At 53.6% G+C, this 27,275-nt stretch overlaps 10 protein-coding genes across 10 annotated transcripts; 4 read left to right on the forward strand and 6 right to left on the reverse strand.

Annotated features, from left to right (window-relative positions):
* Positions 1-642: 642 nt before the first annotated feature.
* Positions 643-2,102, reverse strand: CCOS01_14598 (uncharacterized protein; the record flags this gene model as incomplete). The annotated part of the gene is made up of 2 exons (XM_060462741.1): positions 643-1,911; positions 1,992-2,102. The coding sequence occupies 2 exons, from the start codon at positions 2,100-2,102 to the stop codon at positions 643-645; spliced, it is 1,380 nt and encodes a 459-aa protein (XP_060306572.1).
* A 78-nt stretch (positions 2,103-2,180) lies between these two features.
* CCOS01_14599 (uncharacterized protein) lies at positions 2,181-3,425 on the reverse strand (the record flags this gene model as incomplete). Its single annotated transcript, XM_060462742.1, has 2 exons — positions 2,181-2,941; positions 3,077-3,425. 2 exons carry the CDS (start codon positions 3,423-3,425, stop codon positions 2,181-2,183), a joined length of 1,110 nt encoding a protein of 369 aa, XP_060306573.1.
* A 4,032-nt stretch (positions 3,426-7,457) lies between these two features.
* On the reverse strand, positions 7,458-9,064 carry CCOS01_14600 (uncharacterized protein; the record flags this gene model as incomplete). Its single annotated transcript, XM_060462743.1, has 2 exons — positions 7,458-8,722; positions 8,863-9,064. 2 exons carry the CDS (start codon positions 9,062-9,064, stop codon positions 7,458-7,460), a joined length of 1,467 nt encoding a protein of 488 aa, XP_060306574.1.
* A 1,713-nt stretch (positions 9,065-10,777) lies between these two features.
* CCOS01_14601 (uncharacterized protein) lies at positions 10,778-11,269 on the forward strand (the record flags this gene model as incomplete). Its single annotated transcript, XM_060462744.1, has 1 exon — positions 10,778-11,269. One exon carries the CDS (start codon positions 10,778-10,780, stop codon positions 11,267-11,269), a length of 492 nt encoding a protein of 163 aa, XP_060306575.1.
* A 608-nt stretch (positions 11,270-11,877) lies between these two features.
* CCOS01_14602 (uncharacterized protein) lies at positions 11,878-13,803 on the reverse strand (the record flags this gene model as incomplete). Its single annotated transcript, XM_060462745.1, has 2 exons — positions 11,878-13,550; positions 13,713-13,803. 2 exons carry the CDS (start codon positions 13,801-13,803, stop codon positions 11,878-11,880), a joined length of 1,764 nt encoding a protein of 587 aa, XP_060306576.1.
* A 3,636-nt stretch (positions 13,804-17,439) lies between these two features.
* CCOS01_14603 (homoisocitrate dehydrogenase) lies at positions 17,440-18,585 on the forward strand (the record flags this gene model as incomplete). The annotated part of the gene is made up of 2 exons (XM_060462746.1): positions 17,440-17,464; positions 17,537-18,585. The coding sequence occupies 2 exons, from the start codon at positions 17,440-17,442 to the stop codon at positions 18,583-18,585; spliced, it is 1,074 nt and encodes a 357-aa protein (XP_060306577.1).
* An 810-nt stretch (positions 18,586-19,395) lies between these two features.
* Positions 19,396-20,626, reverse strand: CCOS01_14604 (uncharacterized protein; the record flags this gene model as incomplete). Its single annotated transcript, XM_060462747.1, has 4 exons — positions 19,396-19,681; positions 19,741-20,091; positions 20,140-20,372; positions 20,432-20,626. 4 exons carry the CDS (start codon positions 20,624-20,626, stop codon positions 19,396-19,398), a joined length of 1,065 nt encoding a protein of 354 aa, XP_060306578.1.
* A 2,461-nt stretch (positions 20,627-23,087) lies between these two features.
* CCOS01_14605 (uncharacterized protein) lies at positions 23,088-23,270 on the forward strand (the record flags this gene model as incomplete). The annotated part of the gene is made up of 1 exon (XM_060462748.1): positions 23,088-23,270. The coding sequence occupies one exon, from the start codon at positions 23,088-23,090 to the stop codon at positions 23,268-23,270; it is 183 nt and encodes a 60-aa protein (XP_060306579.1).
* Positions 23,271-24,808: 1,538 nt separating this feature from the next.
* Positions 24,809-25,024, forward strand: CCOS01_14606 (uncharacterized protein; the record flags this gene model as incomplete). Its single annotated transcript, XM_060462749.1, has 1 exon — positions 24,809-25,024. The coding sequence occupies one exon, from the start codon at positions 24,809-24,811 to the stop codon at positions 25,022-25,024; it is 216 nt and encodes a 71-aa protein (XP_060306580.1).
* A 632-nt stretch (positions 25,025-25,656) lies between these two features.
* Positions 25,657-26,577, reverse strand: CCOS01_14607 (uncharacterized protein; the record flags this gene model as incomplete). Its single annotated transcript, XM_060462750.1, has 1 exon — positions 25,657-26,577. The coding sequence occupies one exon, from the start codon at positions 26,575-26,577 to the stop codon at positions 25,657-25,659; it is 921 nt and encodes a 306-aa protein (XP_060306581.1).
* Positions 26,578-27,275: the final 698 nt, after the last annotated feature.

Genomic DNA, 27,275 nt, shown 5'->3' on the forward strand with positions numbered 1-27,275 from the left:
TCATCAATAGTCTCAAGGTGAGCCCCATCCCTCAGAGCGATCGTGTTTTTTTTTTTTTTTTTTGGCCATGACTCTTGTGTCGATACAAGCCAGGGCCGCCTGATCGGTTGGCTGATGCTAGTTTTATCCAAAAAGCAATATCTCAGGCATACTCGCCCTTTCATCTGCAGTAGTGAGCCTACCTACACTGGATATCTTAGGCATTTGGGCGCACTCGATCACTGCTCCAGCCGTGACAGAAGGAATAATCAATCACCGCAAGATCATCAATCAAGATTGTGTTCTCTTATGGACGGAAAAATGACAAGCCATTTCTACGTTGAGCGCGTAGGCTACAACTGTACATGGCACAGCAACTTCTCTAAAAAAAATCGCTTTGGTATCCTTTGCACTCGTTCAATCCGGAACGAGGTTCGCCAAACGCCGGTATCCGGTATGCCGGAAGACTATTATACAAACGAGATTCGAGACCTTGCCTCAGGAGGGCAAGTGCCCCGTCCAACCTGCATGTGTTTTCACCCTTCAAGACTTCGTATGTACCAACAAGATAGCCTCCAGGCGTTCATTCGTTTGCAACAAGCTCATTGCCTTCAGCCGTAATCATCAGATTGAATATGGTTCGCGCGATCCCAGCTCAGGCCGTCACCTATCGTCGTGAGGCCTGGCACTGGAAGGTTCTATCACGATTTGCGGCACTTGCTGCAATCGTAAACTAGGTAGTCGTGGTACCCTTGAGCTCCGGCGCGAGTCTGCGGAGTTGTTCGTAGTCTGCTCATCTGCAGCCAGGTCGGCCATGCTCGAGGCAATGCTCTCCGATCGTTGCTGGGCAGGGCCGGGGTACGTCGGCGGAGGCTCAGTGCCAGGTTGAGGGGTGTTGCTCCTGGACCGCTCGTCATCCAGCGAGACTTCGTCGTATCCAGGTGGAGAGTAGATGGGCATACCAGCGTCTCCTACGTCAGCTTCAACATCCGGGCTGGACCCTGCTCGGGTATCTAGGCGGGGGGTATCTGGTCGAGAATTCGCCCGTGATCTAGAAGCGAAGCCCGGCGAAGGTAGGTCGCTTTCGATGCTCATTACAGAGCTGCCTCTCCTGTGGTTCATGGCTGATCCGGCCCCAGATCGGATTGAGGTGGCCGCAATACTGGCGGAGTCTGACAGCAACCCCATCCTCTCACTCTCATTGCTGTTGGCGCGAAGTCGTGTACCATCGTGACGAGCAACACCGAGGTCGGCGTAGGAAACACTGGAAACAGCTCTCTGACGTTCATTCTTCAGGCGTTCATGTTCTTCTCGGAGCACAGCGACGACGCTGTTATTGCTGGCAGCCCGAGCTCTGGATCGGATGTTGTCCAGAGCTACAAAGTCGCCACGTTCCCGAGCTTCCCGGCGCTCCACTCTCCGCTCCTCCCGCTCAGCAAGCTCTTGACGGCGGGCTAGGCGAATCTGGTAAAGAGCCTCCATCTCCTGATCACGCAAATCCTCCTCTGTTTCTTCCGTGGGATATTCGATAACCACATCGACACCACCGCGTTCACCTTCGCGACCCAGAACTTGCTCGGTTTCGTTCGGATCAGGCCGATAAGCAGGCAGCGTCATAATCGAACGAATCGAAGTATTGCGGTTGACAGCGCTGTTGGGAGACCGGGCATCGGCCTGCGACTGATCGGCCGAGGCATCGAATGCGACAGATGAGGGGCGGGATCGACGGCGGTCGGTCAGTCGCTCGGTAGAGGTGGAGTCTTCATCCTGAGCCTGGCGGTATCTGTTTCTGCCACCATTTTTCAATATTGATTTGAAAAAGCCACCGCCGCCAGGTTTCTTGTTGTTGCCGCGGGTAGAGCGCCGAGATGCGCGGAGGGAAAAGACGACAAAGGCGATAAAGATGAGGAGAACCAGTACACCGAGGATGACCTTTGGTGGTATGGCGTCAGCGGCTTGTTCTAGGGTAATGGAGGACGGGAAAAGAGTCCTTCACATGTCTTGTCACTTACAATTGTGGTAATTTTTCTGCCGTCGATTTCTTCACGACGTTGCAATGTCGCAGGGTAGCCGGTCTGGAAACCGGCGGAGAAGTCGAGTGGTATTCGCATTTTGAGGTACATTGCGTATAACGAGCGACTGGATTTCGACAGAGTACCGGAACGGAAGGGTCGGCGGTTTAAGGTCGAGAGGCGCTGGAGTTAACGGCGAGGCGGATTAAGGCGGGGCGTCCCAGCTGCGCAAAGCGAATAATAAGCGTCAGGACTGGGACATTGAGACTCGGTAATTGCAGGGACGCTTATGGGGACGCGTTGGATTGGAGACGAGAGGATAGCGATACAGGTGATGGTCGAAGTGTTGTGGACGTGGGAGCAGTCGAGAGGCGATGTGGGAGAGAAAGAAGGAGGCAAGCAACAGTCGGTTGATTTGGCGGTTGGAGGTGAGATGAGGTGAGGTGAGGCGAGAAGACTGACGGGACCAGGTCCAGGCAAGGTGCAGGTTGGTACTTGGTAGGTGGTAGCGGCGCCGTGGTGGTAGTAGCACAGGGTCAACCTCGAAAGGTCCGGGGTTCCAGAAGCTGGCGGCGAGGTACGTATCCGTGCCCGTAGACTGGGTGTAGACTTGTGCCTCGTCTCTGTGCGCAGTGCTGTGCAGCGCAGTGGGACTTGGTGGTGAACGATGAAGGGTCCTTTCGGGTGGGTGAGTGGGTTTGATGGATCCGGGAAGGGTGTGAGCTTTGTGAGGCTGGGAGGCACGGAGCAGCAGGTCGGTGCCTTGCCCTTGAAGTGCTCTGTATCCGTATGCGTGCTTGGTCTTGGTAGCGATGCAGGAGGGAGGCGGAGGCGGAGGCGGATGGACGAGAGGCAGCAGCGTTGCTGGATCGGGTCACCGCTGTCGATTGTCTCTTGGTTTGCCTGAGTAAGGTAATCAAGGCGGGTATCCGTAAGCGTATTGCGTATTGCTGGTTGGATGTTGGACGTGGGACGTCAGGATGACCGGGCTGGCGTATAGTGGACGGTTGAATAAGTTATGTGTATTGACTGATGGATTGATTGGCGTTGTTTGGGAAAAGCTGTAGTGATGTTGGTTGCATAACCTAGTAGGTAAGGAGAAGAAGAGCAGACGGAGGAAAGGTGAACAGGCAAAGTCTCGGTTGATGTCGCGGTCGAGGTTGCGGGTGAACCTGAGATGAGGACGAGGACGAGGACGAGGATTGCGGATGCCTCAGCGCAGCGCAGCAGGACCTGGGTACGTACTGTGTAAGGTAGAGCTTCGACGGAAGGCAGGAGGCAGGGACGCAGGCACGAGAAGGAGGCAGGAGCAGAGCAGGATGCAAAAGTGGATTGTTGCAGCTGCCCACGGCCGCGCCTGCAGCTGCTGTTGCAATTGCACCTCAGTCTGCGGTTGCCCTTCCCAGCTGGACCCCGAGACTCCTTCTCTTCCATTCTCTCTTCCTGACATCTTTTTGGCAGACTCACTGGCCCTCACTCTCTGGCCATGTTTCAAAGGTACTTCTTCAACAACCCACTACAACGTGAGAAACGAGGTACCTCGCACAACAAACATCCTCCACTCCCCCCTCGAGGTGGGCCGCCTCGTAGCTTACCTTAGCGTCGCTCGTGTATGTTCCTTAGTGGGTGCCGGCGGCGGGAAGAATCTATGCGCTAACCTTGTCCAGGTTCTACGTTGCTCTGCGCGCCGCTCATCCCGTTGCAACTCTGCTTGAGGACGATGCAAGTCGTCGCGTCCTCCCTCTCCAATTCTCTGATGCGCTCTCTCTCTCTGAGGAGTAGTCTCTGGTGTCTCACGTACGCAGCTGCACTGGACCCCGCGGAACGGATTCGAGTCAATGGCCACGGCCTTCGCCGTCAATGATATCAGACAAGACAATCCCGACTGTTCTCAATGCCGCTCCGGGTAGACATAAGATGGCAGGCCGACCGAACCGCCAATGAACCAATGAACCAAGCTATCAAATCATTTGAGTTTACCCCAAATCAGCGAACGCCGTTCATCGAATCATTCTCGGCGTTTTCCAACGTACCTATCTGTGTACCCGTACACGAATACATGACACCGTCATACCTGCCTACTACACACTCCGTGCTCCGTACTCCTATCAGGAAGACTATCTGCAAACACGGCCCGGGCGAAACGTGAAGGAGAAGAGGCCTGTCCTCTGCGTCTGTCAAACTTCACTTGCAGAGCAAACAGCGAGTCTTGTTTCTCCAATCAACCCCTTTCCGCACAGGGCGTTCAATCGAATCAATCTGTCTTCCTCCGGGGTTCACTGAGCAACAGGAGCTTCCATTCAAATCACCATATGACATCAATCACCCAAGTACGAATGCCAAATCAGGACCATCCATACATCTGCAGTCAATATTCGAGCCCATGGCCGCTGCGTTAGACACCTCCCAGGGGGCCCAACTTTCAGTCAGCCCAACCCAGACCATCGGGGCGTGAGGCAGTGCCCAGGGCAGGGCGGTGTTGGTGTTGGCGCCAGTCTTGCTCACCCGCTCTGCACAGGCACACAGGCTATGGAGACATCATACAGATTGGCGCTATCATCATCACTGGCGATCCCATCGCGGTGTGGCTTGCGGCTTGCTGCAACGGTGTCATTCGGCCCTAAAGCTTCTGGCCCACGAAATGTCAACCCCCCCCCCCCTTCAGCTTTGCTCCATCGACTTCCCCGTTTCCTGTCTCTATTCAGGTCCACGGGTGACATCAGACAAAAATCTCTCACGCCTGAAGAGTCGACGATGGGATTGATCTGTCCTTGACAAAAAGTTACTGCTCCCGCCCCTTCTGTTGATTTCATGCCCTAGGGCAGTGATTTCGCTTCCGTCGCCTGCCGTGTCACGAATTTAAGCATTAGCAGGGGCCTCCTCAGGAACGCCGTCGCTATGCCATGCCGCCATCCGGCTTGGGCTTTTCGATTGATTTGAACCCACTTGGCCAAGAAGAACTCGAGCGCTGTGTCTCCAGTTTTGCCCGGTACCGGTAAACTGTTTCCAGCAACAAGCATCATGGCCCAGTAACAGTGCAACGAAAATCAAGCAACATCGACGCACCAGCCTCCAGAGGATAGTGTAGAGCAGCTCTCACCAGCCACCGACTGCTTCCCTCTCAGTACAATATGCGAACTAATCTGCTGCTCTGCCACAGCCCACAGACATGGCAAGCTGGCAGGGTTCCCCGGGACAGGTGAGATAGCGTGGATAGGATGTGACTTGCGAGAAGATTAACCGCCAACATTGGGGCTGCCTGGCAGCTCGCGAGCCAGTCAAGGAATGGCAGGGATGCCCCGCGGTCTCCAGCACCGCCTCATCTGCATCATGATGACCATGTGGCTGGGGACGGAGGGGCTGCCGCCTGCGTGGGCTTACTCCAGCGCTGCAAGCAAGTCATGTCAGCCCAGTTACCTCGCCATCTTCATTCTTCGAAAGCTGCCGCAGCCCTTCTCGAGGACATATCTCGCATGCTGTCCCTCAGATTCAGTCAAATAGTTCCGAAATCAACACCTGGATACTAATACACGGTTTTCAAGACTTCCTCAAGGGCGCAACGCTATTCAGGAACGAAAGCCCAGCTATCATGCAAGTCTAAGACAGATGCACTTTTTGTCTAAGACATTTCTGCACGCCGGCTTAAATCACCCAATCGCCTAGCCGCACCCTCTAATTCGTCCACCTTCGCGAGTAGCGCTGACAGGACTTGAGGAGAGAGAGACGACTGGCCATTTTGCAGAGCGGCCATTGCCTGTAGGGCAGCCAGCCGTGCCTCGGGTCGGACAACCTAATAGTTAGGCCCGTTGTGTCAGCTCATTGGAAGACGCCGTCCAGCGCAACCTCCGCGCGAAATCTGGAATCATTCCGCATTAAGGATAAGGCGAAGCAACGTTGAATCGGTTCTCTCAAGGTGCCACAATCTTGACTTATACGAGCCGAGGCTTGGTCCCAGTTCCGCTGTCAATGTCTTCGAGGAGAACGAATTCTTATGTACGGAGTATCCGAGCATATTTGTTTTTCTGGTTGACGACAAACTATGCAAATGAGGAGTATCAGAGAGCCTGGGGAAAGAAAGGCATTCTTCTCCATCATAGGAAAAAGGCAAGACGCTATCACACCTGGCAACCCATCCCGCTGTTTCACGGAGACCCATCCACTGTCAGCTGCAGCTATCGCTCGCAGGATTCATCACCACGCATTGCGGTCTGTATCATGAATCCTGCCAGCCCTCCACCACATGCCGAGACCAACAAAGCCTCATCACTTTGCCACTTGGAAGAAACTAGACCTGGGCCGTTCTGACGGAGCGACATTCCGGCCCCCAAAAGTCGCGAATCCTCCCCCAGGCGTGCCAGGCCACCACGTTGTCAATCGCATCCATGCATAACGTACGGGATACAACTGCCGATCGACAAGATACTGTGAGATTGGTGTACTTTGCTTGCTGCCTGCGCTGCCCATTCATGACAACTCAAAAATGGATGCTATCCCTGATGAAAATCGCTATCTGCATCAATTCTAAACGCGCTTTAATAGTGGTTGGGAAGCAATGCCGTTGCCGTCTTTGAATGTGGAGCTGGGAGAAAGAATGCCGCATCGGAAAAGTACCTGAACCGAGATGGTACAAAAATTAAGAATAGCGCATGTAACGCTCCGCTGTGAAAGTAAGACTGTTAGCTCCGAAGGCATGAATATAAGTTTCTACCTTGTCTTACTCGTGAAGTATGCTAACAGGGGAAGCGTTTGTGAAAATCCGTAACCTACAAACCCGCCAATAACTCATCCTATCAACAGAGCAAGCATTAGGGCTCTTGTTCTCGGGTTATCTGCATAATTCTCCCCGCATTCAGCTTCAGCGAGCAAATCTTGACGGCCGAACCGCGATCGGACATCTGCCTTGGAGAAGCTAATTGCTCTAGGGTCATCACACGCGGCTAGGATCTTCGTCAACGTCTTGAAAGGCTCTTTCTGAAGGATGAAATGCCACCACCAGGGCGAGGACAGAGTGAATAACGATGGCTCGTTGGCTCCTCATCATCGTTGGCAGCCTAGCGCTTGGAGGCGGCCGCATCTTTTCAGCTTCACCCGTTTGAAGAGAAAGGGACGAAGTGGAGAGGGGGGCAAGAGTGTGTACCGGACCAAAGGCTCTGCTACAAATACCCAGTCTCTTTAGTGAGGATTGGATGAGATGCCTCATTGACTGGAACTCCGCTTAGCATTGATGATATTTGTGAGTATACACCCAGGCAAGAGCCCGACTTCTCAGCGAGGCACGCGGTATCCGGAATATTTGTGAACAGGAAAATTATCTATTGAGGTTACGTACTCAATGACCAAACTACCCAAAGCACCCAGGATTGCTCCCCCATTATGGAAATCAAAGAATAAAGCGAAAATCATCCAAACCATGAGTCGCCCCCTCCCCCTTCCCCCTTTCCCTCACATCGCCATCACGTACCCCAATCACCCAAATTTCTTCTCGAACTTCCTAAACATCCCCGTAACACCCTTCTCCAACCTGCCAACATTCGCCTCCAGCCTTCCCGTCGGGTCCTGCTTGCCCGTATACCCCTTATACTTGCCCGCCTCCACCTCCGTAGGCCGATACGCCTGCTGGTGAATAGAGTAGTCGAACGCTCCCGGCTGCTGCTGCTGGCTGCCCCCGTTGCTACTGCTATACGAGTACTGCGAGAACCCGCCTGGCGGGGGCGACATCGGGGCCCCTGCAGCCAGGGGCGCGGAGGCCGCAGTCGTTGCTGAGGGTGGTGTCGGGGGAGTGGGGACGGCTCCGGCTTGCGGTTGGGGTGTTCCCTGCTGCTGTACTTGCGGCTGAGGCTGTTGAAGTTGAGGCGGCTGAGTAGGCGGCGGGGGCGGCGGCGCGAAGCCCGGGGACGAGGGGAACGGGCTGCCGTTCGCGTATGGGTTGACGAGTCCCGGAGACGCGAGGCCGCCGTGTACGGCTTGCACTGGCATCGTTGCTGCGCGCTGGAGGACAGGTTGGCCTGGGGGCCCACCAAACTGCGGCGGTGGGGGAGGAGGAGGGAGGTCTATTCTCCCGTGTCCCTGTGCGCTTTGGAACCCGGGAGGGGGGACGAAGCCTGGGGAGAACGGGGCCTGGGCGTCGTAGGCGACGGCCGCGGCTAGCGGGTCCGCGACACCGTCTTCGGGGGGCGGGGTCTTTTCTCTGTGGCGGATTGTTTCTGGAGCAGCTGGGGCAGCGGGGTTGTATGCCATTGGTGCGAAGCTCGCCGGCTGCTCTTGTTGTTGTTGATGGGCTGATGGCGCGGCGGCTACGGCTGAGGTAGGTGGTCCGGCGAACGCTGAGCCGTTTTGCTGGTGCTGCTGTTGCGCGGAGGCGCCCCCTCTCGAAGAACCGTAGTTCGGGTCCGATATTGCGACGTGTTCTAGCTGTTGGACGACAGAGCTCACGGGTTGATGTTGCGTGTGCTGCTGGACATGGTGCTGGTGTTGCTGCTGCTGCTGAGGCTCATCGAGGATCTCGACCTGGGCGGGCGGGAGGACGAAGCGGATGCCGTTGACGAACTGGAGAGCGTCGTCGGCCTTCCAGAAGTAGATATCGAGCGAGTGGAGTTTGTAGTGGTACTTGTTCTGGTTCTGGGGGTCGTAGGTGGGCAGGTGCCATTCCATCTGGTCAGTCGTCTCGCCTACGATGAGGGTCACCATGCACTGGTGGTTGTACGAGTATCGAACGTGCGTCTTGTCGAGGACTGTGAATGAATGTTGGTTAGCGGATGTGATGTCATGTCAGCTCCAGCTCCAGCTTCAGTTGAAGCTTCATATGAAGCTCTAGCTTGTGCTTTGGAGAGTCAGAGAGCTCTCGGAGCAGGATACATGGGCTTTTACGCACATCCATCAAAGGCGTCTTGGTCCTCGGTGCCGGGCTGGTTGGCAATCTCAATGCGCGCGCGGCGGTCGTTTGCGTTTTCAAAAAGGTAAACGTAAGATCCCTTGTCGAAGCGGTGGTGCGGCGGATTACTCGTCGGTGGGCCGTAAAAGTAATGAACGTCTCCGAAGCTGTTGAGAGTTTGAGACCAGTCAGCAGCCGCCATCGTTTTCTATATATATGCGCCGCCCTTCAATGTGCAAATGAATCGCAAATCGCAAAAGCCCACGTGTGGTTTCGGATGTGGGTGTCGAGAGCCAGAGAGAGAGTGTGAGAGGGAAAACAGGCGAACAGGGCCAGGTAAGAAGACAAATGCGAGCTATCACGCTTCTTTACCACCTTTTGGGAAAGACAAAAACCAACAAGAACATGAAAACTCACAGAGTAGCAACGTTTTCCTCTCCCGGCCGGGTCGCCATTCTCTAATTGTGGGATTGCTGCGAGCAGCCCCTCCAAACCTTACCTTACCTTGCCGAGCTTCCAACAACGCCAAACAAAGGAAGCTCCAAGAATAGCTTCCTTGCCTTTTCTCTGTCCAAGGGTTCGGGGCCACTCCCTGGGCCGATGATCCGATTGACAAGCACCAGAGAGGCGCGCAACTTTTTCGGGGGGTGTTGGGCGCTGGCAAATTGTTACCCCGCCTCGGTCAAGGTGAAAGGTAATGTAGCCAAGGGCGGCAGCGGGTACGAATAGAGAACCAACAGAGCTCTATGTTGCGGGCGAAATTGGACAGAAGATGTGAGAAAGTGTGTGTGGCACCTAGTTTATTTCAGGAACAAGATGAGTGAGAGGTAAAAAAGGGGAGAGAGTTTCGTTTGAGGAGGAGGTGGGAAAGATGGACTGTTTTGCGCCGAGGGTGTCGAGGTTTTGTGTAGCTTGCTTACCACCAGAACAGACCAGTCTCGACGATCCAAAGCTCTCTCTCTCTCTCTCTCTCTCTCTCTATTCCTCTCGTGTGATCAATCACCCAATACCCCTCTAGTCCTCTTCTCTCTCTTTATCTTGGTACCACTCAGTAGCCAGACCGCCTCAAATACCCCCTCCTCTAGTGGCATGAGCAAAAAAAAACAAATTCGCAAGTGACAAAAAGGAAGGACCAGGCACGCTACCTTACCTTGAGGGTCTTGCGACTTCGCAAAACGCCTATCAACCCAATTGTCCCCGCCATTCTCCTCCAAGTCCCAGAAGCTCCCGAGCTAAGGTAGAGACCATGCGCGTGCCAGGCCCTGCTTGCGTTACGTCTGCTGTGAAATACATGGGTGGTGAGCTGCAGCTGGTCGCATCGACTGGTCAACTCGGCGCTTAGAAGACGTCGGGGACAGCCAATCAGGTGCTCCGGCCGGGGTTGTGTACTGCGTAGAACGGACAGTGACGGGAGAGTGCCGTCGTCGGGGAGTGGGGTCCGACGTGCGCCGTGGAGCATGGACCTTTTTCCCAAGGTGAAGAAGATAAGATAAGAGGTAGTGAGTGAGGTGAGTGAGGTGGCTCGGTGAGTGGAGGTGAGGTGACCGAAGTACCTCTGCCTTAGTCATCAGTCGACAACGGCTGCGATGGGCGTGTCCAAATTTTTGGCGATAGCTTCCCTGCGGCTTTGATTGCGTGGTGACGGATTATTCTTCGCGGTACCACTGGAGCCAGCCAACGCGCAACGCACACGCCTTTCGAATCTCACGAACTGAACACCATTAAACTGATTGTCAATTGACATCAATACAGTAAGCTCCCGCCCATCAATTGAGCTTCAACGCAAAATCACCAACAGCGGTACCTCAAAGCACCGCGACAACTTCGACGACACTCCCCCCTCGAACCCCGATTCCAACCGAAAACAGAACACCCTTCCAGACCGAGAGCCGACGGCTCCCCAAAGCAATCCAAAATGGGTGGCCTAACCAACGTAATCAACATGTGCTCCCACCTCCAAAACGCCTCCCGCGCACGCCTGGGCATGACCTCCGTCACAAACACAAAGCAAAACCTCAACCTCGCCCTCGCCCTCCACCGCTCCGGCTTCGTCTCCTCCCTCTACCGCGGCGGCCCGACCCCGCCTGCGCCCGAAGACCTCCTCCGCGACCCGGAACCCGTCACCTCGGCCAACGTCGCCACGCGCCGCCTCTGGCTCGGCCTCAAATACTGGAACAACGAGCCCGTCCTCCGCGGCCTGACCATGGTTACCAAGCCCACGCGGCCCATCAACGTTCACATTGAGGACCTCGAGCTCGTCGTCCGCGGGTTCCCGACCAAGAATGGCCTCGTCAAGGGGTTGGCGCTGGGGGAGTGCCTGTTTATTTCTACGGATAGGGGTATCTTGGAGGCGAGGGAGGCGCTAGCGAGGAAAGTTGGCGGTATGGTGCTGTGCCGGGCGAGATAAGAAGGGGATCATAAGGCCTTGTTATAGGTCAGGGGCGAAGAAAGATGGCCTTTTAGAGAAGGGAGAATTTTGATAGCCACTCCCTACGTGGAGAGAGCACCTGGGCCACGGGCAAAAGGAGTCTTGGGAAAAAAGAAGACACCACAGGGCAGGCGTCGAAGTCAACATGTTACTGCTCTGTAGGAGCAATGTCCTCCATATACTGTACAAAATTTGTATTCTAGAGAAGACACGAACACACCATATTTGAAGCTTTACTGTTCCGTGGCCAGATTGCAGCGACATCTGCTCTTGGGGAACACTAAGTCCGAGCTGCCTTTTAAGAAGCTATGGCTCACCCGCGTAGAGAAGAGCATTCAAAACTACACACATACCATGCAAAACTACTGAACCTTTTAAATGTCCAAAAGTCAGAACAATTCCGTGCGAGTGGTATTCATTCTCTATAACTGATTTCGGGCTCCAGACACCAACTTCTCCATGCTCCGGAACTTTGAAATTTCTCACGAAGTAATTTACGCCTTTTTGTCGGTCAGGTATCATGGTACACCCCAATGGTTTCTAAAACTATACAATCACCTCCGTCACTCTTCGACAGAATTCTTTTTTCATGCAGTCTCAGTCTTGACTTCTGTGGTCGCCTCAACAGGGGCCGGAGTTGACTCCGTCTTGTCCTCCTCCGCCGCTTCCTTCTCATCGGCCAGTAGCTCCTCGAACTCATCCGGGCTCTTAAGCTCTTGGTCCTCGGCGTCTTCCTCCTTGAGGTCGAGCGTGGCAGTCTGCTGGATGATGTCGTCGAGCTCGGGCTCCTCAACACGCTCTTCAGTCACGGCCTCCAGCTCAGGCACCGTGGTCTCCTTCTCCTCGACAGGAGCCTCAGCCTCAGCCTCCTTGGCCGGACTAGGTTCAGCCGCAGTCTCCTCGATAATAGGCTCTGGTGTGGCCGGTGCCTTTACCTCTGGGGTTCTCGGTGCCTCGGCGATGGCCTCGGCCTCTGCGGTCTCAACGACATTCTTGACTGGAGCATCCTTCTTGCTAGCGAAAGGGCTGCCTGTGCGGCTTCCCGCCCGTACCGCTGCCGGTCGAGAGAGTGCTCTCTTGGGACTCCTTGAGGCGGAAGCCTTCTTGGCGCTGCTCGGCTTTGCGCTCCTGCTTCTAGGAGGAGTAACAGGAGCCTTCTCTGATACCTTTGAAGTCGAGCTCGCCGTGGGTCGCATCATGCGAGCCAGGAAACCTTCGTCGACCTCCTTATCTTTCTTGGTAATGGGGTGGTCCTGAAGGGGCTTCTTTGGCGGCGGGCCAATGCTGGGCCGGGGCCGGTTGATGACTGAGTTCTGGCGCTTCAGAGTCTTGGGCGGCGCCGCAGCACCGGGCGCGCTCGCTCTGCTAGCCGGGCGGCCCTGGCTGCCAGAGGCGCGCGTAAGGGTTTCGCGAGGAGCCTCCTTGACTCTTTGAACGGAGGCGGCAGTCGGGGCCATCAGCGAAGCAGGCAGCTTCACGGGCTTGGTGGGCGACTTGACCTTGGGCTTGACGAAGCCAATGCCGCTGGAGGGAGAAACCTGCACGGGCGCGGGTTTCTTGCCGGCACCTGCCGTTTTCGCAGCGGACTTGGGGGTCGAAGTCGCCGGCTTCTCGGCCGGCTTCTTTGCGGCATCGTGCTGAGCCTTGGGGGCGCTCGGCTTGGAGCCCCCCGTTGCTGTGATAGGGGTCTTGGCAGTGACTGGAGATCTCAACGGTGTCTTTGCTCTCGTGATGGTAGCGGGAGGTGCCAATTTCGCCAGGGGTTTGGTGGTGGTCTTTGTGGAGTTTTTGGGAGCCGTGGACCCGGCGGTCTTTGCGGCAGCTGTTCCATTGGAAACGTTGTGGTCGGGCGACATTTGCGTCGGGTCGCCTGGGAGTAGCTCTGGCGTAGGCGTTTCAATGTCTACGTGTTTGTCGGTATTGTGGCTCGGGTGGTTGTTCAGAGCCCCCAAGCTACGAGGGGAGGCTCCGTTTGTCGGCTTGTCCGCGTCGGGGCGGCGAGGTGACTCGGGAATGGGGCTGCCGACGATATTTGTCTTGTAGCCCCCGGAGGTGTCCTCGGTGGCCATTGTCTTATCAGAGAGGCCAGATACAGACGCCTCTCCCTCGGTATGGCTGCTGAGCCTTCGCTGGGACACACTCGACTCGTTGCTGGGATCTCGGCGGAGTCCTACTCTTCCGTCCTTTTCAACAGCAACAAAGCTCGTTCGAATCTTGGAGAGTGGGCGGGTGGATGATAGAGGGGGAGTTTCGGTGCCGTCTGCAGAGGTATCAGGTTAGTTGAAATGCGTACACGATGGATAGATGGTGTTTGGAGAGTCAAGCTGAGCAGTTCTATGAACTGGGAAGAGGTCGACAAAGCAAGCTCGCCGAGAGAAGCTGCGTCTATTGCCATGGAGCTAAGAACGGCGGGGGAACTTACTGGAGGAGAGGCCAGGGGACCTTCCCCGATCCGGGGGACTCGAGTCGGCTTTTTGCTCGAACATTGCCCGGAGGTTCTTAACGGCTGACATGGCGGCGGTGTTGGGTCGCTACCGAGCGACTTCTTTTCAATCAATGTGTGGGAGGAAGCTATGTGGGATACGTGGAAGTTGCGACGGGTGGATCGTTTCGAGACAGAAGTTTAGAGGCAAGAATCGCGTGCGCCAGGCGTGGTGGGTTACAATGGCGGACTCGAACGTTGAATGTTGCCGGAAAGAAGACGCATGCCCGGTCAGTCCTCGTGTTTGCGGAGGAGTTGGTATACAAATCGAGGTTGAAGGGAAGGAAAGCTGCACTTGAAGTCGCGACACAGCTCTTGAGGGTCGTCGAGGCAGAAAGGCGCAGGGGGGTTGGACGGGGCTCGTCGCGGCGGTGTCAGTGCAGTGAGGCAGACACTGCCCAACGGCTGGAGGATTTCGAGTGTTGGGCAAGAATTGGTGGAGGAAGAGCGAGTTGCTATGACAGCTGGAGATGCATGATCAACAGTAGGTCGGGGGGGTTTTGGTAGTTGAAGCAGTCAAACAGCGTACTACAGGCGATTGATTGTTGCAGTGGATGGTGTTGTATGCAGTTTGTATTGGGTGATGTGTTGTTTGGATGTCTCAGCCAAAGTCTCGTTCGTCTCCAGGCCTCGGTAGGTTGTAACTCAGAGGTGTAAGGTGTAAGGTGGTCAGTCCCGTCGCGCGTTTGCGTGTCCGTGCCGTCCAGATCAGAGAGATAATGCCGGTGATGTATGTATGGGGGAGAAGAGACGAGAGTCGAAAGGTGGGTGGTTCGAGAAGGGGGAGACTCAGGGAAGTGAGGTTTCTGGCCTTCAGGGCTGGCATTTAAATTACGGACACCCCATAATCATAATCAGAGGCGGAAAAGGGACGGCCGACGTGGATATTTGGGCAATGGGCGTGTGACTGGATCGATCCAAACGAGCCAAAAGAGCCCACCACCACTATTATTCGCTCTCTACCGTGTAAATCTGTCTGTCTGTCTATGCTGAACTATCCAGGACCAGTTATCCATCCATTACCTAGTTCCATACTTGATACAGCTACCTTACAGACAGAACACTTCACCATACTGCGTCGGGGGTAAGGGACTTGGACTGGAATTCAGGGGTTCCCCTAAACGCACATGCTCGCTCTGCTACCACGCTACCAAACCGCCCCAACGCGCTTGCCAGCCTGCCAGATACAAAGTTGCACTCCTTACACCTTCACAAGGCGGTGGGATGTTATGTAAGGCAGATGTATCGACACACTTGGGTACAAGCTAAGGTACGGGTGCTGTACAAGGTACTTGAAGCTTGAGTGGAGCAAAGATATCCAGTTTTGAGATACCTCAAGCGTCCGTAATGTGTAAGGATAGGTACTTATGCATCTATACAGCACCGGTGCGGACATGTGCCTCCTCTATGCAGGATGTCTGCAGCAGTGCAGCAATCCGCCCCGTGTTACTGGCCCTGGATCATCCTCTTTCGCTTCTCGAATTCGACTGCAGGGACCCCGAGTGGGAAATCCATTGGCTCGGCCGGGGTCAATTTACCAGAGAACATGGTTCTGGAAGGAAGCTCATTTCCTCTGGGCCACTGCTCTGGTATCAGAATGCAGCTTCTCCAGACACGTCAGTACACTACGGAACTGATTGAATGGCAGTGACTCTTTGGTTTCATCATGTAGAGTGGTGGGTAGTTACTGGCGATGAGCCCTGGGATCTCATCGCTGGCCCCCTTTTCTAAGGTAGCTTGGGTTCTCGTGATTGCCCGTCCTTTGGGCCTCAAGAGTCTACGAAGTAAGAGTCGGGAAACGGAAGAAGCCAACTGGCCCCCAATGACGCCCCTCACACCTGAAAATTGGCGTTCTAAGCTAGTCGGGAGGTTGTGTCAACGATGGCCGTGCTAAAAAGCCTCAATGAGTGTATCTGCTGGACGGTTCCTTCAGAAATCGGGGCACGGGCAAATTGAACGAGACGAACAGGCCGGCGCCAGTGTCAGTCTGGCAGTCATCGGAATCAGCTAGCCGGAGAGCAATGACTCTGTTCCGGTTCGTACCTGACTAGGCGGATTGGCGTGACGGTTGGTGGCCGTTGATTTCGAATTATCAAACGTTCCCTCCTGTGTATTTTCTCTCTTTCTTTGTCTGTGAATTGGTGTTTCTGAACAGCTCCGTTCCTTCTCGCTGTCTTTCCCCTCCAAAATGGGAAGCTACGTATCGGGATACTTATGCACGGTCTCCTGTTTCAGACAGCCTCTTCAATCTCCTATCCGTTTTGTGCATTAGTGCGCAATCTGCAGAGCCCATCGTGTATCTTGTAACTGCATGCGGTTTGGCTTACCGCCTTTTGTCGTCTATCGTACCTTAGCTCTGGCCCATTATACAGGAACATAATGCATTATTCGTTGAAAAGAAAGGGGGTCCTTCTCGAGCCCCTCAGACGCGCGGGGACAAAGGAAAGAAAAAGACGCGCAGGTATCCGTACAGCAGCGGAAGGAGAACAAAGTTAGCATTGTTGACATTCAGTCCCGTTTCATTATTGCTACCATGTCCGGCTGCTCCAGCAACTATGAGAAAGGCCCCATCTCCATTATCAATCAATAACCTCAAAACTACCGTCATGTTTTTTGCCTCGCGTGCCTGTTCAATGTCCGTAGTGAGGAGAAGTTGTGTATCTGGAACACTTGAACCCGAGAACCCCTCTTCATTCTACCCAGTTGTTAATCACTCCAGTCTCGATCCCGCCTCCGCTATGTGTCCTAGCCGTGTCCACCAGCAGTGGCAAGTGAACATCACCTCCCATCTCGGGACGGAGACTCAAGGACTCCAGCTTCTGGGGGTGGTCATACCGCTCCCCGGCGCGAGGCGAACCTCCCGTCTTCTGGAAGCTCGCAGTAACAGGGAAGAACCGGGTTTGGGGGCCCTTTTTCCGCTCTTCGACCGTCTCTTTTCAACACGCTAAGAAGTGCAGAATGTGGGGAGGAAATTTCTCACCAGTCTCGGCCCTTGCTCCAGGTCTACCCATAGGCCACTCCTCACTCTTTTCAATGAGCTTTCTCATATGCTGACTGACTGGCTTTCAATGTACTGTGTGCTGTCCGTCCCTTGGTCGAATTTCGGCGACGGGCATGTAGATATATTTTCCGTCTCAGAGGACGGTTCTCGTGTTCACTCATAGCCCGCAATGGACAAGGCGGATGGATGCTGACAAAATCGTGGCTGACAGCGCATCAATCCCCAAGCCTGCCGAAGCCAAGTTCCAAGTTAAACTCAAAGCCCACGACCCGGTCAATTGTCGCGAAAGCGAATCAAACAGAGTCCCAAGACGCGCTTCTGGTGCTACTGTGCATCCCAGATTTGCCAATGTAACCGTGACTTGACGCAATAGTGCGGAATCAACCGTGTTCTAGAGAGCTCCGATGCACACCCGCAAAGTACGTACCGCGGCTAAGGTAAGCCAGTAAAGGCACTGAGGACCCTGGGGGATCTTGTCAGTGCCGACCACCAATTGGTCGCTCGCCGGATCGGCCCTCGGTGTGCATGGCCCGTACCTCCGATATCGACCGTGCAGGTGAGGTGGGCTTTTTTTTACTTTTGCGACTCATTCTCCTAGAGCTTCTGCTTCAACATTCCCTCATCCATCCGTCAAACCAGCACTTTGGACGCCAATTGACGCCCATCATGTCTGTCAGAACTCTTAGAATCGGTAAGACTATCTTTGATCAGGACAATTGACCTGTTTTCGTTCTGTAACCCACGTTAACACACTTGCCCACAGGCCTCATTCCCGGTGACGGCATCGGCAAGGAGGTCATCCCCGCCGGCCGCCGCGTCCTCGAGGCCCTCCCCTCCTACCTCGGCCTCAAGTTCGAGTTCACCGACCTCAAGGCCGGCTTCGAGACCTTCGAGCAGACTGGCGCCGCCCTCCCCGACAAGACGGTTGAGATCCTCAAGAAGGAGTGCGATGGCGCCCTCTTTGGCGCCGTCTCTTCCCCGACCACCCCCGTCAAGGGCTACTCCTCCCCCATCGTCGCCCTCCGCAAGAAGCTCGACCTCTACGCCAACGTCCGCCCCGTCAAGACCGTCCTGACCGCCGCCAAGCCCATCGACATGGTCATTGTCCGCGAGAACACCGAGGACCTCTACGTCAAGGAGGAGAAGACGTACGACGGCCCCAACGGCAAGGTCGCCGAGGCCATCAAGCGCATCTCCGAAAACGCCTCCCACCGCATCGCCGCCATGGCCGGCGAGATCGCCCTCCGCCGCCAAAAGATCCGCGACGCCGGCGCCGCCAGCATCCACTCCCGCCCCCTCGTCACAATCACCCACAAGTCCAACGTCCTCTCCCAGACCGACGGCCTCTTCCGCGCCACCTCCAAGGCCGCCCTCGCCGACCCCCGCTTCGCCGGCAAGGTCTCCGTCGAGGAGCAGATCGTCGACTCCATGGTTTACAAGCTCTTCCGCCAGCCGGAGGACTACGACGTCATCGTCGCACCCAACCTGTACGGCGACATCCTCTCCGACGGCGCCGCCGCCCTCGTCGGCTCCCTCGGTCTCGTGCCCAGCGCCAACGTCGGCGAGGGCTTCGCTATTGGTGAGCCCTGCCACGGCAGCGCCCCGGATATCCAGTTCCAGAACATTGCCAACCCCATTGCCACCATCCGCTCCGCCGCCCTCATGCTCGAGTTCCTCAACGAGGAGACCGCTGCCGCCAAGATCTACGCCGCTGTCGATGCCAACCTCGAGGAGGGCAAGCTTCTCAGCCCCGACTTGGGCGGTACCGCCAAGACCACTGAGGTTATCGAGGATATTCTCCGCAGACTGTAAGGTGGTGGTGTGATAGTATTGGATGGAATTTTATTTTTTTTATCTTGAGGGGCTAAACTCATGAGGACTGGATATGGCAGTCGACGTGACGGTAGTTGCGCCTTTGATACCTACCATTTTACCCAAAAGCATATGTTTCTTGACTTGACTTTAGCCAGTGTTCTCTGGATGTGCATAACGTCGAAGTGAAAAGACGTCAAAGGGCTGGAAGGAGAACAGTTCGTTCTGCTGCTCCTCCACTTATCAAAATCTGAACAGGGCCGACTCGACAATCAGCGATTCCATGTCGGTCCACAGTGGACATGGAATAAACTCACGAATAAACCACAACCACTCCAACCCTGCCTCTATAGGCCGGAATCCTCGGATGGAAAGCAATGAGCGCCGTTTGAATGTGTCTATGACCTAGTGGCGGACGTATTTACGCATAATTGGGTCCCGTAAGGGTTGCGAGTTCGAATTTGGTGGTCCTACATAATGCCACAGACAGCTCTTTTTTTTTTTTTTTGTATGTTTTGATATGATTCCCGAAGAACCTCAACTTGAAGGGAAGCACTACATGGACATGATTTGTTTGCAGAAAATCAAGAAAGTCTTGTATTAGGGGGCGTCTATGCCTTGTACGCAGCACGCAGTTCGTCTCTCTATGGACGAAGATGGGTATCATTTCTCACCAAAACCACATCGCACCAACTATCGCTCTTCCAAAAGCCCCTGTTTCTGTATCAAAGCTCCTCCGCTGTATTCCATTATCTGCAACTGCCTCGTTGATGCAAAAAGTCGCGTAGCCAAAGAAGATCTGATGCCGCCTCAAGACCACTCGGACTTGCGCGGGTCGAATCTGCGGCAGTGACCACACTCGCAGATGAAGCCGTACTTGTAGTAGAGCACCGAAGGGTCTTGACCGTATGAGATCGTCAGCTCCTCGCCCTCTTCAATCACCCAGTCCCTGACAGTGAACACAAGAGACTCGTGACTGGCACGGTACTTGTAGTCAATCTTAGGCAAGCATGAGTGATTGAATCGGCCCGCGACGGCGAAAAGACCAGGCATGTTCCTCTTATTACCCGACTTGGATGGGACATATGCCGCGAAGCTGTCATTCAATCAGGTTCAGAAAGTTGAAGAGAGAATGGGAAGGACCAGGTGACCTACGCGTTCGTGTTCCAGACCGCTTCCTCGTGAGTCTCGCCATCCCGGCCTTTGTGGCCAAACATGTTGTTCGCGATCAGGCGCTCCTTCTCCGGCAGGGATCTTACAGACGTGGTCACGTCTGCGTAAATTGCATGGTAGAGGGCCTTTTCGACGAGGATCTGGTCGCCCTTGTACAGCTTCTTACTCGCGAAAGCGCCCCAGCCAGCCGTAGGAGACTTGCGAACCTCGAAGAACTCGTTCGAGAAGATTGACAGCCTCTCCTTGGTGTCTTTGGCGTTCTTGTAGGTTGTGAGAAGCGGCAGTTCAGCAGGCTGAAGAAGGATTGGGGATTCAAGCTTGCCAAAGCCGTTGCTTCAAGTTGTTAGGATAGGCAGGTGGTTTTTGATGGAGGAGACTTACCCTTGGTATGGCCCTTCGGAATTGACGCTGCTGGCACTTGAGCCTTGCGACCAATAGCCCTCCTCAAGTTCGTAGTCCTCGTCATCATCATCATCATCATCTCCATTGTCATCACCATCGACCACAATGCCTTGCGCAATGTAGACAGTCTTCCAAGTAATCTGGGAGTATGGAAGAGGGGGCAGTATTGAATCGATGAATGCCTGGAACTCTAGGAATTCAATTTTGATTCTCTGTGTGTGATAGCTGTCAGCCGGATCCTTCTATCTTTAGATTCCAAGGTCGCACTTACCTCAAGCGGCTTGCTCAGGCTCAGGATATTATTGGCCATTTTAGCTTCGACAGCAAGGTCAAGGACAGCATGAAGGCTGTGTGTATCGGTGTGAAGTTTTGTCCGGACTTGAAAGTCGACAAAGAAGTCGTCGCGGGCCATGACATATCTGTGAGGATGAATCGCTCCAAGAGGGAAAGAATTAATGGCCTCCATGGTAGAAATGAGGTAGGTTGATGATGTAGTTGGATGATGTAGTTGGATGATGTAATTGGGAAGTTCACACTCAATGTGATCCTGGGTGCCCAATCTCTTAAATATGCTCTCCTGCGGTCGCTCTTGCTTGTTTTTCTTCGTGAAGCAATCAAGGGAAAATGATCGGTGATATTGTTGCTAGAGGCTGGAAAGTAAAGCTTGATGCTGTGGTTCCAAGAAATCCTTGTTTGTGTGGTCGGTGTTAGGGATTGGTCCAGATCAAATGACCGCAACCAAAATGAGAAAGAAAAAAGTGTTAGCTGCACAGAACATATTTTCGTCAGCAAAATTTCAGTTGCCAAAATGTTGCTGCTCTCGTTGTCAAGCAATCATATCACGGTGTGTCAACATACCGAAAGAAGTGTGTGCCAGGATTCACGTGAGACGAATATACCCGGCGGATATTCAGAAGCAGAAGCCTGGTGGGAACAAAAAAAAAACAGAAGATAACCAACAACCTCAATGTTGTAGAAGTCGAAGAAAACTGTTGCTTAGTTGTCCCTGTTTTGAAGCAAAAATCTCAAGAGCTGAGCAGAAGAGGTGAAGACCTAATGAAGAGTGAAGAGAAGATTCAAAGAGCTTTGGTTAATTGAGGCCGTTAAGTAGCTTGGATGGCTTTATACTCAGCTCGTATTCATTCCTTCCTTTCCTGATCTGATGGCCAAAGTTGGGAGGTACGACCCACCCGATAGTATGAGATTAATTCTCACGGCAGGGGCGAGCAATCGCAGGTGGTAGTTTCCCACATCATGTTTTATAAAAGTGAAATAAATACAACCAAAGAAACAGCGTGAGACCCTCATAATCTCGCTTTGTTCAAAAATTCTTCTATATAAACCACGACTTCTTTCATATGGTTGTGGTGAAAGAACAGCAGGTATGGATCGTTTCTCAAGAGGGAGGGAACCGGGGACTAAAACTCAGTCTGATTGGGATTTGAAGTCAGTCACCTTTCACTAAATTAATCATCTTGAGTACTGATGAGACTTGAGACTTTCGAGTATTACTCAAAGCACATGTCTCCAACGATGAGGTCTCCCGAATAAGGATAGAGGGGCGTTCTTGAGGCCAGAGACTCAATAGGTCAACCGACCCGTTAAGGCAGTATCTTTGAGAACAAAACTCTCAGAAGAAAGCCATCTGTCAGCACCTCGGATTCTTGAAACCTCATCTTTACTTCCTGCAAGTCTCGCTTGGAAAGGGCCTTTGAGGAGGAAGGTAGGCACATCCTCTTTATAGATGTCTTTCTCTTCATGTAACCAAAACATGAACGAAGGAAAGAAACGCTGACAGAACGAGAAGCACAACAACAGAGGATCATCCAGTAGAATCATTGGCTGAAGAGCCTACTTGGATGGAATCGCTTCAGCATATGTGGTTGAACCCAACCCGTCAGCTTGAGCCGTGCCGCCGTACCGATCCAGCCACTCGACTGCCACCCATCGGCCGGCCCAAACCCGCGTCAGCGTCTCCTGGTGTAGAGAAATGGCGTCCGAAAACTATGGCAGGCAAACAAGACGACAAGCCAGGCACCGGCCGGCGCTACGCTCTGCATGTGTTACAACGCAAGCCCGGAACCGGAAGACGAGCCGACTGCGACAATGCTGCTGCTAAATGCAAGTGTTCATCCGTCAACCATGGCCCAGGCGTAACGTCGCAGATTTCAGCCAGCGCCCTCAACAAACCGGGCGTTGCTCCCGCGTTTCAAACAAACCGCAGGCAGGGAGCGCGCTCGGTCCAGGAGGTATTTGGCCTGAGCAGAAAGCCAAGCCTCGTGGGAAATCGAGAAACATTCTGACAGACACCGCAGATCAAACTTGCGTCTTCGGAAGAATATCAGCAAAGTGGTAAAGTTGCGCAAAGGTGAGGGACAATGTGAAGCAATAGTTCGCACGGTAGTGTGTGCCTATGACTGCTTTGGCTGCGCTTGTCAAACCCATTTGCCTGTCTAAGAAGACACTTATCCATGTTGACTTACAATTCCAGAGAGAGAGAGAGAGAGAGGCTGTGGATCTGACGCTGCGACAATAAGCAAGGTTTCGACTTCTGAGGTCTAAAGCAATGAGTCACTTGTGTTCCGATATCCACAATGTCTAGATGCGCGTTCTTCGGGGAACCAGCCGGGAGGAAAACTTGACGTGTGCGTAAAGTACGACCCAATCGAGTCCGCCACGAGTTCTTTCGGGGCATTTGTTTCGCGCTTTGGCAGAAATAGTCCGGAGCTTATGCAAGGTCCTCCCGCCGGGAGTAGAAAAGACAAAGGTTTTTTGAAGTATGCAGGGACGAAGAGTAAGAGAAAAAGAAAAGAGGGCGCAAGAGAGACGCTTGGTGTCGCGTAGAGACGGAGGTATTGCCTCACGCCGGTGCATGGCTAAGTCGAGCGAAGCATCGACAGACGGACACATGTCTTGAGTCGAGCATCATGCCTGATGACGTACCGCAAGGGTTGAAGGTTCGTGACGGGGTCAGGCATGCGTGGAAAGCAAAGCAATGTGGATGCAATCTGATGAGAAACGTTGCGTGTCCTGTCGAAGCTTTGCCCTGCTTTGTTGGGATAGGGATAGGGCTGATTGATGACTGTCCAGCAAGAGTTGACAATGTCTAGGAGCATCCATGAAGACCTCGTCAAGTTCAAAGAAGGGAACATGAGGCGCAAGCGGGTGCGATGGAATTAGCCACACCAAGAAGCTGAGAGGGACGGGAGTTAAGATAGTCCTGCATTGGCTGGCAAGTATGCGCACCGCCTCGTTGGGATCGATGATCGCACCGAAGGAGTGGAACATTCCACGTGAGGTCCGGAGCCGGTAGACCGGCGGGTGATTCCTCGACTCGGACCCTTCCATGCCGCCCACTTTTCAAACTCTTGGTCAGGAGTCGCATCTTATTCCTTCGCACTGCATTTTCCAAACTCGATGAGACGCCCTGTCGGCCGTTTAGCCCTTGAGTTTGAAGAGAGGGAAAAAAAAGTTCTTTCTCTCGGCACTGACACTTCTGGTCAACCCACAGACGAGCGAATTTCCTTGCACCCCGGGGCAGGGTTGGTTTAGAGTCTTGGTGAGCAGAAACGACAAGAAACTGTGCTGGTCTCCATTCCGTGGACTCTGGAGTCTATCCGAGCTTCAGAGTTGCAAAGAAAGCTTCTCCTCCGTCCGGCCCCGCGTGCCGGGAGACCCGTTAGCATGGTCAGCCATGCCCGAAGCTCACGCCTCGTTCGGTGACTGGGCGAAGACGCAGTCAGGTAGCAAAGCTCAATGTTTCTGCTGCCCTCTAGGAAGGGTTCCGGGTCCGATGTTCAGGCTCACTTCATCATTTATCGTTGCAACTTGTTAAAGTCACTGCCCGATTTTCCATGTGTTACCCTGGTCAACTCGCAAATGGTTCCTTTTGCCCGTCTTGTGCCCGGAAGGGGTGTATCATGGCCCATCTGGTTCGCTTCCTCTCCCACCCCCTTGGGTAGTCTTGATCCGCCAGGCTTCCACGTCCGATCATCGAACGCAGCTAGAAGGACCGGGTCTCGCCAGGAACCCATGCCGCGGTGATCCTACTTCAGACGGAGAGCTACGCCCTCGGCCGAGTCTCAACAAGAGTGAAGCCCACATGCGCAGCAGGCACATGTCAAGTAGCTTGTCCCAATGCAATGCGCGAGCCTCTTTTTTTCTGTCTACACTTTTGCTCCTGTTGCGTTTCCCTTCTGCAACCAAAATTCGTCCTTGCTTCGGCATTTCGTCATACGGTCCGATGGGATGCCATGCCATGCCATGCCCGCAGAACTTTCCTTCAGGGTGCAGCCCGCCGGGGAGATATACAAGCCATGGACGTCCCCGTCTCTTTCGAAAGGACGAGCTTTCGTTATCAAACATCCCATGATTGAATCAGTCCACTGTTATCAGAAGCATTACTCGCCTTCACTTGCAGTCTACACATAAGAATGAGCCTTTCTTCTCACTGGTCTGCAGCTACTTTATCACATTTTTCCAGCTTCAACCATCAGACTCATTGATCGCTCATCACCAGCCGACTTGTCACCTCATTTTCCTCGGACCCATCATCTGTACATCAAGCAAGGTCTCTTTCAGGTAAATACATACCAACTCTTAGGACAGTAGAGCAATGTACTCATACTAGTCAATAGATCTCATCACAATGGACTACAGAAGCTCAAGTAGATCGAGCCGCTCAGGTTCTAGTCAGCAGTCAAGGCACCGAGACGCCAGCGGAAGACTCAACGAGGGCTCACATTACGTCAAAACCTCAAGCAGTGATCGATCACGCGAAGTTCCCCAGGGCCGCAGCGGCTACAACCGAACCCGCGAACATGGTCACGGTGTTTCACCGAAAGGCAGATCCGGATACAACTGAGTCCGGTATCGATCAACGCAGCCATTTTCTCCAGCAACTACAAGAAATCAGCAAGGATGAATGCAAATAGACTATACAAGAAATGGTTCATGGGATAGATATTGGAGAGGAGGACACATTTTAGAACCAGAAGGGGGCAACCCATACGTAGAATCAAAACGGTGATTTCCAACGATGCAGGCAGGGAAAATCAGTATCAATAGAAGTTCCGATTGAATCAAGACTATTCCAAGTATCAATGACCACTTCCCAGTCTAACAATACAGTATTTCCTACCCCTCGAATCCCACTGAAGTCCTGTTTTCCTCCAATTTCCCCCCAATTTGAGAGCGTTTTTTTCCAATCAAAGTCAATCAAGAAGCATTAACGACCCACCAATGCTGCAACCAACCTTACATGCTGGACAAGAATGGAAACAAAAGACCAGCCGGCTAGGAGCATGAAATGCGCTTCCAATAAAGCCGAGTAACGACAAAAAAGCCATCCCGTCAGGCTGAGCCCAGAACACCAATGAAGAAGAAACCACCCCAACAAGTTATTGCAAATAGCCACACCGACAACCAAATCCAGGCTAGACAGACAAGCATCTCAACTCTCACAAACATTTGTGGAAGCACGTCTATGTCTAGGCATCACACCGGAGGTCTGAAAGCACTCTTCACGAGACAGTGCTCACACTCAATGTACGACTCATTCGACGGCACCCAGTGCAGACGCCGACAATCACAGACCGACCACCTCTCTTCCGTCAGCGACGTGATGAGCTTCCTCTTCTCATACAAACCGTCCCTAACACCGCACTCGATACAGAAGCGACGTAAGAGACCTTCCCCATTCCGCAGTGTCGGAAGCCTCGACTGCTCCTTGTCACCATCGGCTTTGCCGGAGTACCGCCCGACGATACAACCTTCAGACGACACGACAAAGTAGTCGGGCAGCTTCTCGAAGGCGGCCTCAGGCTTGATCGTGTGGCAGCGATAGCACCCGTACCCCTTGGGTGAAGCTGCAGTACCACCAGCCTCCTGAGACTTATCCCTTGTTGTAGAGTTCCTCCTGCCGTCTCCTTTACCCTTACTTTCTTCCTTCTCCGGCCACGCGCAGATCTTGGGGAACTTTCCTTCAGCGTGGATGATGAAGGCCGTCTTGCAGGAGTCGGATGCGTACCACGACTGGTAGCCCTGGGTGCGCCAGTATGGCCCTCCATGTAAGGAGTCCCAGTCGACTTGGTCGAGAATCCGGTTTCGGAGGGCAGGGCACATGTCCTGGAAGAAGTGGGAAAAGTCATTGTATGGCCTGGGGAGAGTTGATCTCGAAAGGGCGGAGAAGGCGACGATTGGCGTAGGCGGACTAGATCCGGTTACAGATGCCTGGGTTGGGCTGGATGTCTGGTTTCGTTTTGGTGGTGTAGACGTTCGTCGATGACTTGGGAGGTTACTGAGGAGCCTCGGGCGTCTTGGAATGGGTGTAATGGATGGGTCTGAGGCTATGCGACGTCTTGGGGCAGCAGTCGAGCGACGTCTTCTAGCTTGGTGTTCGGCGGCTGAGAGTGCCATGTTGAAGGTTGTTAGATTTTCGGACGATGTTGCTTCTCTTGATTGATTCGATTGCTCCTTTCGAGTAGACGTTCTTGTAAGTGTTAGGTTCAAGATAACTCTCATAGACTGAACCAGGCAAACCTACGAGTAGGAGTTTACGAGAATGTCGAGACTGAGAAAAAGTTCAACGAAATTTCGTGTCAGATGGGATGAAGATTCATATGGCAGATCGGAAGGATTTCGAGGTGTAGCCCCGGTCGTCCAGTTCTTATACACTGCCTGGGAGACCCAGATGCTTGGATATTGAATTTGCATGAAGGACGGGATGCCAGGCCATCTGAACAAGCGTCACGACGAAGCAAGGAGGAAAGAGGATGAGGAAGAGCCAAGCAAGGGCTAACAAGCGTACCCTGCACCTCCAACAAGAGAAGGAGACGAACAAGCACGCGCAGCAGCGGCTACACACCTGACAAGGGGAAGGGGGTATAAGTCTTGCAACTTGCAGATAATGCATTTCAAAGTGAGAAGTGGGCGATTCACTTACCTCTTTGGTTCATCAAGACTTACCGTAGCAACCTATTGCCAACGGCAAGACTCGAAAGTCTTGAACTCCATCCCATTCGTACCTTTCCTTCTCATGTCTTTCTGCCTCTTCCTACGTCCCGACCATCGGTCATTAGAGGAACCTTAACCATCTCATCTTCGTCTGCCATCAC

This window comes from Colletotrichum costaricense (genome assembly GCF_030867565.1).
Source record: "Colletotrichum costaricense strain IMI 309622 chromosome Unknown Scaffold_21.1, whole genome shotgun sequence".
In the NCBI taxonomy this organism is placed as follows: domain Eukaryota; kingdom Fungi; phylum Ascomycota; class Sordariomycetes; order Glomerellales; family Glomerellaceae; genus Colletotrichum; species Colletotrichum costaricense.